Genomic DNA, 12,547 nt, shown 5'->3' on the forward strand with positions numbered 1-12,547 from the left:
GTAAATGAATGGATTGCTGTTTGCTTTCCGCTTCAGAGTCTACTGTTTCCGCTAGCATTCTAAGGTTACATAAAGCTTTGAGTGGCTGGACAAATGCAGAACATTTCCACAGAGTGAACTAGATATCTTTTACTGATCTAGGCTGGTAAATATTGGCTAGAGAATGGAAACATTATCAGTAGCACTCAAGACAAGGCAAGTGCACATGAAAAGCTGGGCTGGCTCCTCCAATCATGCTTAACAACAAATTCCAACAAGTAATTTGGGGAAGACACGCTTAATGTGGGCCAGTATTTTGATTTGTGTTGTTTTGATCTTAACTACGTGCTTTTTTCTTCTAGTAGTGTGGAATGTCCTCTACAGTCTCATGTGTTAAAGCACTTTGTCCCCAGTTGGCACTATTTGTGGTGGTTGTGGAACCTTTAGGAGATGGAGTGTTTTCTGGGGAAAGAACCCTGAGTGTGTGTCTCACAGGTTATAGCTTAGTTCTTGTTCTGAATGTGTCACTTCTGTTCCTTGATAGCTGGCCAACAGGATGATGTAACTGGCCAGCTCATGCTCCCATTGTCCCTCCCACAGGCAGCACTTGATGCCATGTTTTCCTCGCCATCATGGACTGTGTGCTTTCAAACTGTGTGTCAAAGTGAACCCTCTATTCTTCAGTGGTTCCTCTTAGGTATTTTCTTTAAGGTGGTGAGAAAACTAATAAAATCAAGCAGCCACAATGAGGCCTCCATTTGCTATGCTGTTTGGCAGCACCTATGGTTGTGTCCTGATGTACAGATTTAATGGGAATAAATTTTCCGTTATTTCTTTCTATCGTAAAACAACAACAACAACAAAAACCACTTGAGGTAGCTACATCTAACCTTTGGGTGGTCTTTATTCCTTTATCTTTATCTTTCTCTCTGCAACCATCTTCTTTTGCTGGAGAAATTACTTTAGACATCTTTTGGCTCATGCATGCTAGAGACATAAACTCTTGGATTTTCATTTATTGTTTTTTTAATACATCTGTATTTGTTTTTGTTTATTTATTACCTATTTTTCTATATGTATTCATTATTGTTCTTAAAATGATTGTATCATTTATTTTTATTGAAAATGCACTTTTTTCAGAAAATACATTCTGATTACAGTTTTCTCTCCCCTAACTACCTGAAGGCCCTCCCCATATCCCCTCCCTTCCAAATGCCTACCCTTTCTCTTTCTTTCTTATTAGAAAAACAAACGGGCACTTAAAGAATAATACAAATTGAGTTAAAATAAAACAAAACAAAGAAACCAGAATAGGACAGAACAAAACAAAACACCAGAGGACAAAGAGCCAAAGAAAAAGAACAAGAAACAAATACAGAAGCAGAGACACACTTTCTCTCACACAGAAAACCATAAAACTGGAAACAGGGGCTGGAGAGATGGCTCAGCTGCTAAGAGCACTGACTGCTCTTCCAGAGGTCCTGAGTTCAATTCCCAGCAACCACATGGTGGCTTACAACCATCTGTAATGAAATCTGATGCTCTCTTCTGGTGTGTCTGAAGAGAGCAGTGGTGTACTCATACACATGAAATAAATAAATCTAAAAAAAAAAACAAACCAACTCCTGAAAACTGTAATATTAACAGAGAGCACCTAGAAAGGTGGGGGAAAACCTGTCAAAGCATTATGAGACAAAGAAGCTCTTCAAATGCTATTGGATTTATTTCATCTTGCCATTTACTGCTGGAACTTATCTTAAGGGTGCTTTGTACCCAGTGAGGTTCCATTCAAAAAATTAAATTTTCATTTGGGAGTGGTTATCACTTGGAGATAGCTTCTGGATAAAGCTTCCTCTTTATGCACTGGAGCCAGGGCTGCCAGCATTTATGTAAATGAGGAAGAAGCAAGTAGGTATTGTGTCAGTGATTTGGATTGGTGCTAAAAGCCCCCTCCACACCCCCCTGCTGATAGTGGTGGGTAACTGATTTAGAGATCAGAACTGCTGATGGAACAAAACTTTGAACTCTTAAGTCTTAAGAGGCTGATGAGAAAGAAAAGGATAAACGGAAAGTCATGCATGTGCACCGTGCATGCGTGCACGAGCACACACACACACACACACACACACACACACACACACACACACACACTTACTTATCTGGGCCTGACCAGTTTCATCAATTTCACAAGTGCACATATATACTACATTTGTATGTATATACATACATATAGACACACATATATAGTACATACATATAGACACAATATATAGTATGTATATACATACATATAGACACACATATATAGTACATACATATAGACACAATATATAGTACATACAGCCAGGCTTGTATACACATATATACAGTTAGTGGCCTCAGAATATAAAATGGATGGCTCTTGAGGACTAACACATGAGTTTGACCTCTGGCACCTGTACACACATGTGAACATACATCTACACACACATACACACAATACAAAAATAAGGACAGAGGGAAGGAGGGGGGATTTCCCTATTCCCTTAGGTATTGTCAAGGTAGAAACTTATAAGATATCATGATTATCTAAAGGAGAGAAACCAAACACAAGTTTAGATACTCACATTTCTAGAACCTTGGTTAGAGATCAATTTTATCTTTTCCTTGTACTGAGGATTTAACTAAATTAGTGTTTATAATTTTGAGTTCCCATAAAAAAGAAATTTAAAAAGTTCAAGATAATCAGATGTACTTAGATCTTGAAGTGTGCTAATCATTAGAATTTGAGGGAAAGTTGGTAAAAGGCAAAAAGTGTTATAAAATAGTTCTCACATTATTGGAAATGTCATAAAATATGGTATAAAACATACATTACTCAGAGTAATGTTACAGCAGTCAATCTTACTGTAGATATGTTTGTAGGAACTCTTTTTAATAAAAGCAAGTTTCTTTCAAAGAAAACATATTACTAAGAAAATGGTGTCATATCAGGTTATAATGTATAGTGCCAACTCATTTTGGGTTTTGATTTTTTGGCCCCTGTATGCTTACAGAACTTTTTTTTGTTGTTGTTTTGCTTTGGTCTCATTTTCCCAGCTGGAATGGGAGACTAATTTCAAACCTGCTTTGTGAGAACCGGAAATAGAAGCTAGCCATACAAGTGCAGAGAATATGCAGGCATTTTCTTTATTTTGTGTCAACCTTATGTGAAATTTTGTACTTTTTTCCCAAACCTATGAAGAGGATAACAACATACTGTATCCTGTTCTGATGAATTAAAGAAAGGAATGGCACCGTCAGCTCTGAATTTCCTTTTCTTGTGGTGTGTGTGTGTAAACTTCAGCCTTGCCCATTTGAGTGCATGTTTCTTTCCCCTCTGTTAGCTGTATTTGTGTAAAGGACTTTCTCCAGCATTAAACATTTGTTTCATTGGCACCATTTCTGAATTTTCATCTGTCAAACTCTTCACATACACACTGCATGAAGTGATTTTTTTCCCCCTAAAACCAGAGCTGTGACTGGGTACCTCATCCCCTGCAGAATTTTGACAGAGAAGGTAAGCAACCTTGATAGCATTAATTAATTAAGAAGACAGGATTGTGGTGAAAATAGGAATGGACAACACCCAGAGGAAGTTCTCCCCCATTCACCTGAGAGAAATGGAAAAAATGATGACAAGGACCACAAGAGCAGAGCTTAAAGACACATGGGAGCTGGAGAAAGGGTGTTCCAGTCAGGAAAACTGCTCGCTCTCTTTCTTTTCAACATTGTTTATTTCAGCTATGGACTGCTTTAATACATTTGGTAATATTTTCTTATTAGATATTTTCATTATTTACATTTCTTTTCTTTTTTCTTTTTTTCACCCCAAAGGCTTGACTTTATTCAATCAACAGAACATAATCTCAGTGCTGAAGTCACCCAGTAAGGTCAGGTATCTGGAGGTAGCTTTGGGCCATCCGGCAATTATGACAACTTCTGAGGAAGCTTAGAAGCATGAGCGACCAGATCCACGTGTCTTGTGGAGGCTCAGTGAGAGCCCTAGGACCTCACAGACCCAACTCCACCTCCATATCCAGAAGGGAGTGCCAGGCTCCAGCAAGGTGTGGGTGTGTCGAGTCACCAGTGAATTAGCAGCGGCCAGGTTCCAGACTCTGCGGCTCCCAGCTTCTCAGAAAAGGGCTGCTAGCCCCGCTATCTGGACTGAATGAAATGCAAGGCGTGTGCTCAGACTGTGGGGTGGGGTTGGGGAAGCATGGCCCCAGCTTTCAACCATTCTCATCTTACACCCAGAAACTCAGCTCAAGGGAAAGTGACCTGGGTCTCTTTGCCACCTTTCAGCCTTCCTAACAGAAGTGTCCACATGTAAAAGGAACGGTGTATGGTAGCACAACCAGCCCAGGGAAGACGGAGTTAATGGCTACCTACGAACCATCACAAGGGAGGAGTAGAGTTTTTCCTAACACGCTCTCCCCTTCCACGAGAAGCCACTTCTGGAGAAACCACCCAGGACAGAAGTGGAGGGAACTACACTGTTACAGTGAACATCAAGCCTAGGGGCAGGTGTGGTTGGCCCCCTAGACAACATGCACGCCAGTCAGTAGTTCCATGACTCCCTCTTTGGTGAGGAAGACCACTTCACCAGTGTTCTGAGACCAAACTTCAAAGTGTACTGGGTCCTCCAAGGCCCTCTTGCCCTCAATGATCACAAAGGGGTAGCCAAGCTTGTTGGCATCTTTCAGTCTCTTTCCAATGGTCAGGTGGGTCCTGTCGTCCAGCAGGACCTCCCCTCGGAGCTGAGGCACGGCCTCAATGACGTCATCATATAACTGCTCCACAAGCTCTGTGGCTGCTGTCTCCTTGCTGCCTTTCTTAGGGGGAATGACACAGACTTGGTAAGGGGCAAGGAGGTGGGGCCAGCGGATGCAGTCTTCCTTAGAGAGAACTTCGATGGCCGCAGCCAGGATCCCAGTGACTCCCAGCCCTTAGCACCCCATTTCAGCCAGCAAAGATTCCCCGTGGGCATTGGTAAAGAGGGCATTGAAAATGGTAGAGTACTTGGTACCAAGGTAGAATGTGTGCCCCACCTCAATGCCTTTGGTTTCTGTCAGTGGACCCTGGCAGTCAGGGCAGATTTTTTGTGACAAGTCCAGTATCTCTGTGTTGGCTGAGAAGTGGCAGCTGGGACAGACCACAAGGCGGTCCTCTCCTATGTCCACTGGTAGCTGGAATTCATGGGACATCGTGCCCCCGATGCTGCCCACATCTGCCCTGGCCTTCATACATCACAACCCCAGCCTGTCGAACAGCCTACAGTAAGCATCACACACCAGGCCGTAGGCTTCCTGAGCAGCCTCAGAGGAGGAATCAAAGGTATACATGTCCTTCATATAGAATTCCCGACCACGGAGAAGACCAAACCGGGGCCTGGGCTCATCCCGAAACTTCCTTGTGACCTGGTACAACAACAACGGGAGCTGCTTGTAGGAAAGTTTCTTCTGGGAGGCAACCAGGGCTGTAACCGCTTCCTCATGAGTCGATCCCAAGCAGTACTCTTTGCTGTGCCTGTCTCTCAGTCTCAGCAGCTCCCTGCCCATCAGGGCCCAGCGGCTGGTGGCTCGCCACAGCTCAGCTGGGCTGAGGCTGGGCATGTTGATTTTCTGCCCGCCGATGGCCTGCATCTCCTGATCTATCACCCGCACAAGCTTCTCCAAGGCACGAATTGTATAAGGTATGAGGTGGTAACAGCCAGGGCTGGCTGGAAGAATCAGGCCCACTTGCAGCATCAGCCGCTGGCTCTTACAGGTCAGGTGGCTAGCTCTGCCCTTCAGAGAAAGCACCTGGTCTTCCCGAAGGTTTTGAGGCTGGAACATGCGGGATGATACCAAGTGCTGCCCTCTCCCCGGCGCACAATGGTAATACTTGTGGATGATGTATCTGGAGTGATGGAGGCTGCAGGCAGCCAAGGCAGACAGTGTTCTGCATCTTGTCAGCAGACCTTTCATGACACCTTGGCACCTGAGCCGGGCACTCGTCAGTCACGCGAAGCCAGTCTATTTACATTTCAAATGTTATCCCCTTTCCTGGTTTGCCCTCCGAACCCCTCCTATTCCTTCCCCCCTGTTCGCCAACTCACCCACTCTCAATTCCTGGTCCTGGCATTCTTGTACACTAGCGAATTGAGCTTCTCAGGACCAAGGGCCTCTCCTCCCATCAATGACCAACAAGGCCATCGGTCTCTCCTCTTTGATTGGTAGTTTAGTCCTAGGGAGATCTGGGAGTACTGGTTGGTTCATATTGTTGTGCCTCCTATGGGGCTGAAACCCCTTCAACTCCTTGGGTCCTTTCTCTAGTTTCTCTATTGGGGACCCTGTGCTCAGACCAATGGTTGGCTGACAGCATCCATGTCTGTATTTGTCAGGCACTGGCAAAGACTCTCAGGGAACAGCTATATCAGGCTTCTGTCAGCAAGCACTTGTTGGCATACACAATAGTGTCTGGGTTTGGTGACTGTATATGGAATGGATCCCCAGGTGACCCAGCAATACTACTCCTGGGCATATAACCAGAAGATGCTCCAACATGTAATAAGGACACATGCTCCACTATGTTCATAGCAGCCTTATTTATAATAGCCAGAAGCTGGAAAGAAACCAGATATCCCTCAACAGAGGAATGGACACAGAAAATGTGGTACATTTACACAATGGAGTACTACTCAGCTATTAAAACCAATGAATTTATGAAATTCTTAGGCAAATGGATGGATCTGGAGGATATCATCTTGAGTGAGGTAACCCAATCACAAAAGAAGTGGATATTAGCCCAGAAGCTCAGAATACCCAAGATACAACTCACAGACCATATGAACCTCAAGAATAAGGAAGACCAAAGTGTGGATTCTTTGGTCCTTCTCAGCAGGGGGAACAAAACACCCATGAGAGGAGTTACAGATACAAAGTGTGGAGCAGAAACTGAAGGAAAGGGCATTCAGAAACTGCTTTGTTTTGGGGGAGCTGAAGACAGTCTGTGCATTTGTGAGGTTAGTCCTGCAAATGGAAGGCTGACTCTGTGGGCTTGGTGGAATGTGCAGAATGTGTTTGATCAGTTTCCCCGCTTAGGGTTGAAGACAGGAGCACAGAAAGAATGTGGTCAACATCAGCTGAAAGTAACAGGAAAGTCCTGGGGGATAAATCTTAGCTTGGGCTTAGAGTCTACAGAATATCCATCCCCTTTTAAGTCTTTGAAGTTAAAAAAAAAGACTCCTTGTAATTTTCAGTGTATGAACAGTTCCCAGGATATCCTAGTATATCTGCAAGCACGAGCGAATCTGCTGTTATCCACCTTTCCCCATCACCTCCTAGAAGGAGACACTAGCTCCCAGCGTCATTAGGGAGTTCAGCATGGAAAGGAGGATAACTATGGTCTTAATGGCCTTATTGTATCCCTGACAACCAAGAGATGTTAGGGAAAAAAATGGTTCTGAAAAAAAAATGAAGACCAGACAGCTTCACTTTCCATTGGAAAAATCTTTAGTATGAGACTATTTATAAATTTGATTGCCTTTATTCTTCCTTTCCCAGGAATTCAAGAACTTCACAGGTGTTTCCTTCACAACATTGTCAGGGAATCCTCCATCTTGAAGCCAAGAGAATCTTAGAGTTGTAGCTTTTTAGTCTATGGGTAGATCACCAGCCCAGGGTTACCTAGTGTGTGAGAAGGAAACCTGAGATAAAGCCAAGCCTGACCTAACGTGCTGGAAAATTACTAGAGCCTGTCTTCGTGAGACTTGTGTATAAATGCCAGTTGCTCTTACAGAAACCAAAGGCCAGGGTCATGGCTAGTGCTCTTCTTTCTGGAGAGTGTTTCGGTAGAGACCATTCTCTGTTGAACGTTGGAAGCATGAAGTTTTCACCAATCTCTTACCAGTCTGCTGTTGCATACTAGTCTTTAACTTGTTCTATGGCAGAATCCACTCCCTCCCCAGTGGACTGATCCTGCTTCACACATGGATCAGACTGGGGTTGCTTTCAGTTTCATACGAGATGATATGAATGGTGGAGTGACTAATATGTAGGATTGGACATTACCACATTAGACAGTACAACATAAAGGGTGTCTGTATGGCAAATGTGTATTCAGTGTGCTGTAGGTTTGTCAAGTGAATAAGGACTTGCAGAACAGAATTTTATAAAGGAAGAAACTGAAAATCAGAGCAAACTAACAGGTTTCCTGGCTATTATGATTTATTTAAGTCAAAGTCTTGTGTTGTATCTCTGTGACCCTGACACTCGCTAGTTTTCTCATTTTCTTTTTCTTTTTTCTTTTTAGTAGATATTTTCTTTATTTACATTTCAAATGTTATCTGCTTTCCTGTTTTCTCCTCCCAAAACTCCCTATTCCCTTCCCCCTCCCCCTGCTCACAAACCCACTCACTCCTGCTTCCTGGCCCTGGCATTCCCCTACACTGGGGCATAGAGCCTTCACAGGACCAAGGGCCTCTCCTCCCACTAATGACCAACAAGGCCATCCTCTGCTGCATATGCGGCTGGGGCCATTGGTCCCTCCATGTGTACTCTTTGGCTGCTGGTTTAGTCCCTGAGAGCTCTGGGGTTACTGGTTGGTTCATATTGTTGTTCCTCCTATAGGGCTGAAAACCCCTTCAGGTCTTTGGGTTCTTTCTCTATTTCCTCCATTGGGGACCCTGTGCTCAGACCAATGTTTGGCTGAGAGCATCCACCTCTATTTATCAGGCACTGGCAGAGCCCCTCAGGGGACAGCTTTATCAGGCTTCTGTCAGCAAGAACTTGTTGGCATCCACAAGAGTGTCTGAGTTTGGTGAATGTATATGGGATGGATCCCCGGTGGGGCAGTCTCTGGATGGCCTTTCTTTCACTTTCTGTTCCATACTTTTTATCTGTAACTTCTCCGATGGGTATTTTGTTACCCCTTGTGAGAAGGACTGAAGAATCCACACTTTGCTCTCCCATCTTCTTGAACTTCATGTGGTCTGTGAATAGTATATTCCAAGCTTCTAGGCCAATATCCACTTATCAGTGAATGCATACCATGTGTGTTCTTTTGGGACTAGGTTACTTCACTCAGGATGATATTTTCTAGTTCCATCCATTTGCCTAAGAATTTCATAAATTCATTGTTTTTAATAGCAGAGTAGAACTCCATTGTATAAATGTACCACATTTTCTGTATCTATTCTTTTGTTGAGGGACATCTGGGTTCTTTCCAGCTTCTAGCTATTACAAATAAGGCTGCTATGAATATTGTGGAGCATGTATCCTTATTACATTTTGGAGCATCTTCTGGGTATATGCCCAGGAGTGGTATTGCTGGATCCTCTGGTAGTACAATTTTCTGAGGAACTGCCAGACTGATTTCCAGAGTGTTTTTACCAGCTTGCAATCCCACCAACAATGGAGGAGTGTTCCTCTTTCTCCACATCCTCGCCAGCATCTGCTGTCACCTGAGTATTTGATCTTAGTCATTCTGACTGCTGTAATGTGGAATCTCAGGGTTGTCTTGATTTGCATTTCCCTGATGACTAAGAATGCTGAACATTTCCTTAGGTGCTTGTCAGCCTTCGATATTCCTCAGTTGAGAATTTTTTTTTCGTACTGTACCCCACTTTTAATAAGGTTATTTGGTTCTCTGGAATATAACTTCTTGAGTTCTTTGTATATATTGAATATTAACCCTCTTTCCGATGTGGGGTTGGTAAAGATCTTTTCCCAGTCTGTTGGTTGCCTTTTTATCCTATTGACAGTTTCCTTTCACTTACAGAAATTTTGTAATTTTATGATGTCCTGTTTGTCAATTCTTGATCTTAGAGCATAGGCTAATGGTGTTCTGTTCAGGAATTTTCCCTTGTGCCCATGTCCTTGAGGCTCTTCCCCACTTTCTTTTCTAATAGTTTCAGTGTATCTGGTTGTATGTGGAGGTCCTTGATCCACTTGGACTTGAGCTTTGTACAAGGAAATAAGAATGGATCGATTTGCATTCTTCTATGTACTAACTGCCAGGTGAGTCAGCACCTTTTGTTGAAAATGCTGTCTTTTCTATGCCGGGGTCTGGCAAACACAGAAGTGGATGCTCACAGTCAGCTAGTGGATGGATCACAGGGCCCCCAATGGAGAGCTGGAGAAAGTACCCAAGGAGCTGAAGGGATCCGCAACCCTATGGGTGGAACAACATTATGAACTAACCAATACCTCGGAGCTCTTGACTCTAGCTGCATATGTATCAAAAGATGGCGTAGTCGGCCATCACTGGAAAGAGAGGCCCATTGGACATGCAAACTTTATATGCCCCAGTACAGGTGAACTCCAGGGCCAAAAAACTGGGAATGGGTGGGTAGGGAAGTGGGGGGGGGAGGGTATGGGGGACTTTTGGGATAGCATTGGAAATGTAATTGAGGAAAAGATGTAATAAAAAATATTAAAAAAAAAAGAAAATGCTGTCTTTTTTTCACTGGATGGTTTTAGTTCCTTTGTCAAAGATCAAGTGACTATAGGTGCGTGGGCTCATTTCTGGGTCTTCAATTCTATTCCACTGATCTACCTGACTGTACCAATCACTGTATCAATACCATGCAGTTTTTATCCCAATTGTTCTGTAGTACCTCTTGAGGTCAGGCATGGTGTTTCCACCAGAGGTTCTTTTATTATTGAGAATATTTTTTGCTATTCTAGTTTTTTTTTTTGTTATTCTAGATGAATTTGCAAATTGCCCTTTCTAACTCAGTGAAGAATTGAGTTGGAATTTTGATGGGGATTGCATTGAATCTGTAGATTGCTTTTGACAAGATGATCATTTTTACTACATTAATCCTGCCAATCCATGAGCATGGGAGATCTTTCCATCTTCTGAGATCTTGGATTTTTTCTTCAGAGACTTGAAGTTCTTACCATACAGATCTTTTACTTATTTAGTTAGAGTCTCACCAAAGTATTTTATATTATTTGTGACTATTGTGAAAGGTGTTGTTTCCCTAATTTCTTTCTCAGTCTGTTTATTCTCTGTGTAGAGAAAGGCCACTGACTTGTTTGAGCTAATTTTATGTCCAGCTACTTCATTAAAGCTGTTTATCAGGTTTAGGAGTTCTCTGGTGGAATTTTTGGGGTCACTTCAATATATTATCACATCATCTACAAAGAGTGATATCTTGACTTCCTTCTTTCAAATATGTATCCCTTTGACCTTCTTTTGTTTTCTAAATGCTCTGGCTAGGACTTCAAGTACTATATTGAATAGGTAGGAAGAGAATGGGCAGTCTTGTCTAGCCCCTAATTTTAGTGGGGTTGTTTCAACTTTCTCCCCATTTAGTTTGATGTTGGCTACTCATTTGCTGTATATTCCTTTTACTATGTTTAGGTATGGGTCTTAAATTCCTGATCTTTCCAAGACTTTTATCATGAAGGGGTTTTGGACCTTGTGGATTGCTTTCTCAGCATCTAATGAAATGATCGTATGTTTTTTTTTTTTTTTTTAGTTTGTTTATATAGTGAATTATATTGATTGATTTCTGTATATTGAACCATCCCTGCATCCCTGGGATGAAGTCTTACTTGATCATTATGGATGATCATTTTCGATGTGTTCTTGGATTCGGTTTGCAAGAATTGTATTGAGTATTTTTGTATAAGAGACAATGGTCTGAAGTTTTCTTTCTTTGTTGGGACTTTGTGTGGTTTAGGTTTCAGAGTAATTGTGGATTCATAGAATGAGTTGGGTAGAATTCCTTCTGTTTCTATTTTGTGGAGTAGTTTGAACAGTATGGGTATTAGGTCTTTTTTGAAGATCTGATAGAATTGTGTACTAAACCCATCTGATGCTGGCACTTTTTTGGTTGAGAGATTATTAATGACTGTTTCTATATCTTTAGGGGATATGGGACTGTTTAGATCATTTATCTGATCCTGATTTAACTTTGTTACCTGGTATCTGTCTAGAAAAGTGTCCATTTCATCCAGATTTTCCAGTTATGTTGAGTATAGGCTTTTGTAGTAGGATCTGATGATTTTTTTAGATTCCCTTGATATCTTTTGATTTATTTTCCTTTTTCATTTCTGATTTTCTTAATTTAGGTACTGTCTCTGTGCCCTATGGTTAGTCTGGCTAAGGGTTTTTATATCTTGATTTTCTCAAAGAACCAGATCCTGGTTTGGTTGATTATTTGTATAGTTCTTTTTGTTTCTACTTGGTTGATTTCAGTCCTGTGTTTGATTACTTCCTGTTGTCTACTCCTCGTAGGTGTATTTGCTTCTTTTTGTTTCAGAGCTTTCAGGTGTTCTGTCAAGCTGCTAGTGTATGCTCTCTCCAATTTCTTTTTGGAGGCACTCAGAGCTATGAGTTTTCCTCTTAGCACTTCTTTCATTGTGTCCCATACGTTTGAGTATGTTGTGTCTTCATTTTTACTGAATTCTAAAAAGTCTTTAGTCTTTAATTTCTTTTTTCTTTCCTTAACAAAGTTATCACTGAGTAGAGCATTGTTCAGCTTCTGTGTGTATATGGTCTTTTTGTTGTTTTACTTGCTATTGACGACCAGCCTTAATTTGTTTTGATATGATAG

At 42.1% G+C, this 12,547-nt stretch overlaps 1 protein-coding gene across 1 annotated transcript; it reads right to left on the bottom strand.

Annotated features, from left to right (window-relative positions):
* Nucleotides 1-4,538: 4,538 nt before the first annotated feature.
* LOC110304089 (probable proline--tRNA ligase, mitochondrial) lies at nucleotides 4,539-5,983 on the bottom strand. Its single transcript, XM_021175342.2, is given in 1 exon segment — nucleotides 4,539-5,983. A coding segment is annotated over 1 exon segment (1,428 nt). The 5' UTR covers nucleotides 5,967-5,983.
* Between the last annotated feature and the right edge of the window lie 6,564 nt (nucleotides 5,984-12,547).

This window comes from Mus caroli, chromosome 10, assembly GCF_900094665.2.
Source record: "Mus caroli chromosome 10, CAROLI_EIJ_v1.1, whole genome shotgun sequence".
Classification (NCBI taxonomy): Eukaryota; Metazoa; Chordata; class Mammalia; order Rodentia; family Muridae; genus Mus; species Mus caroli.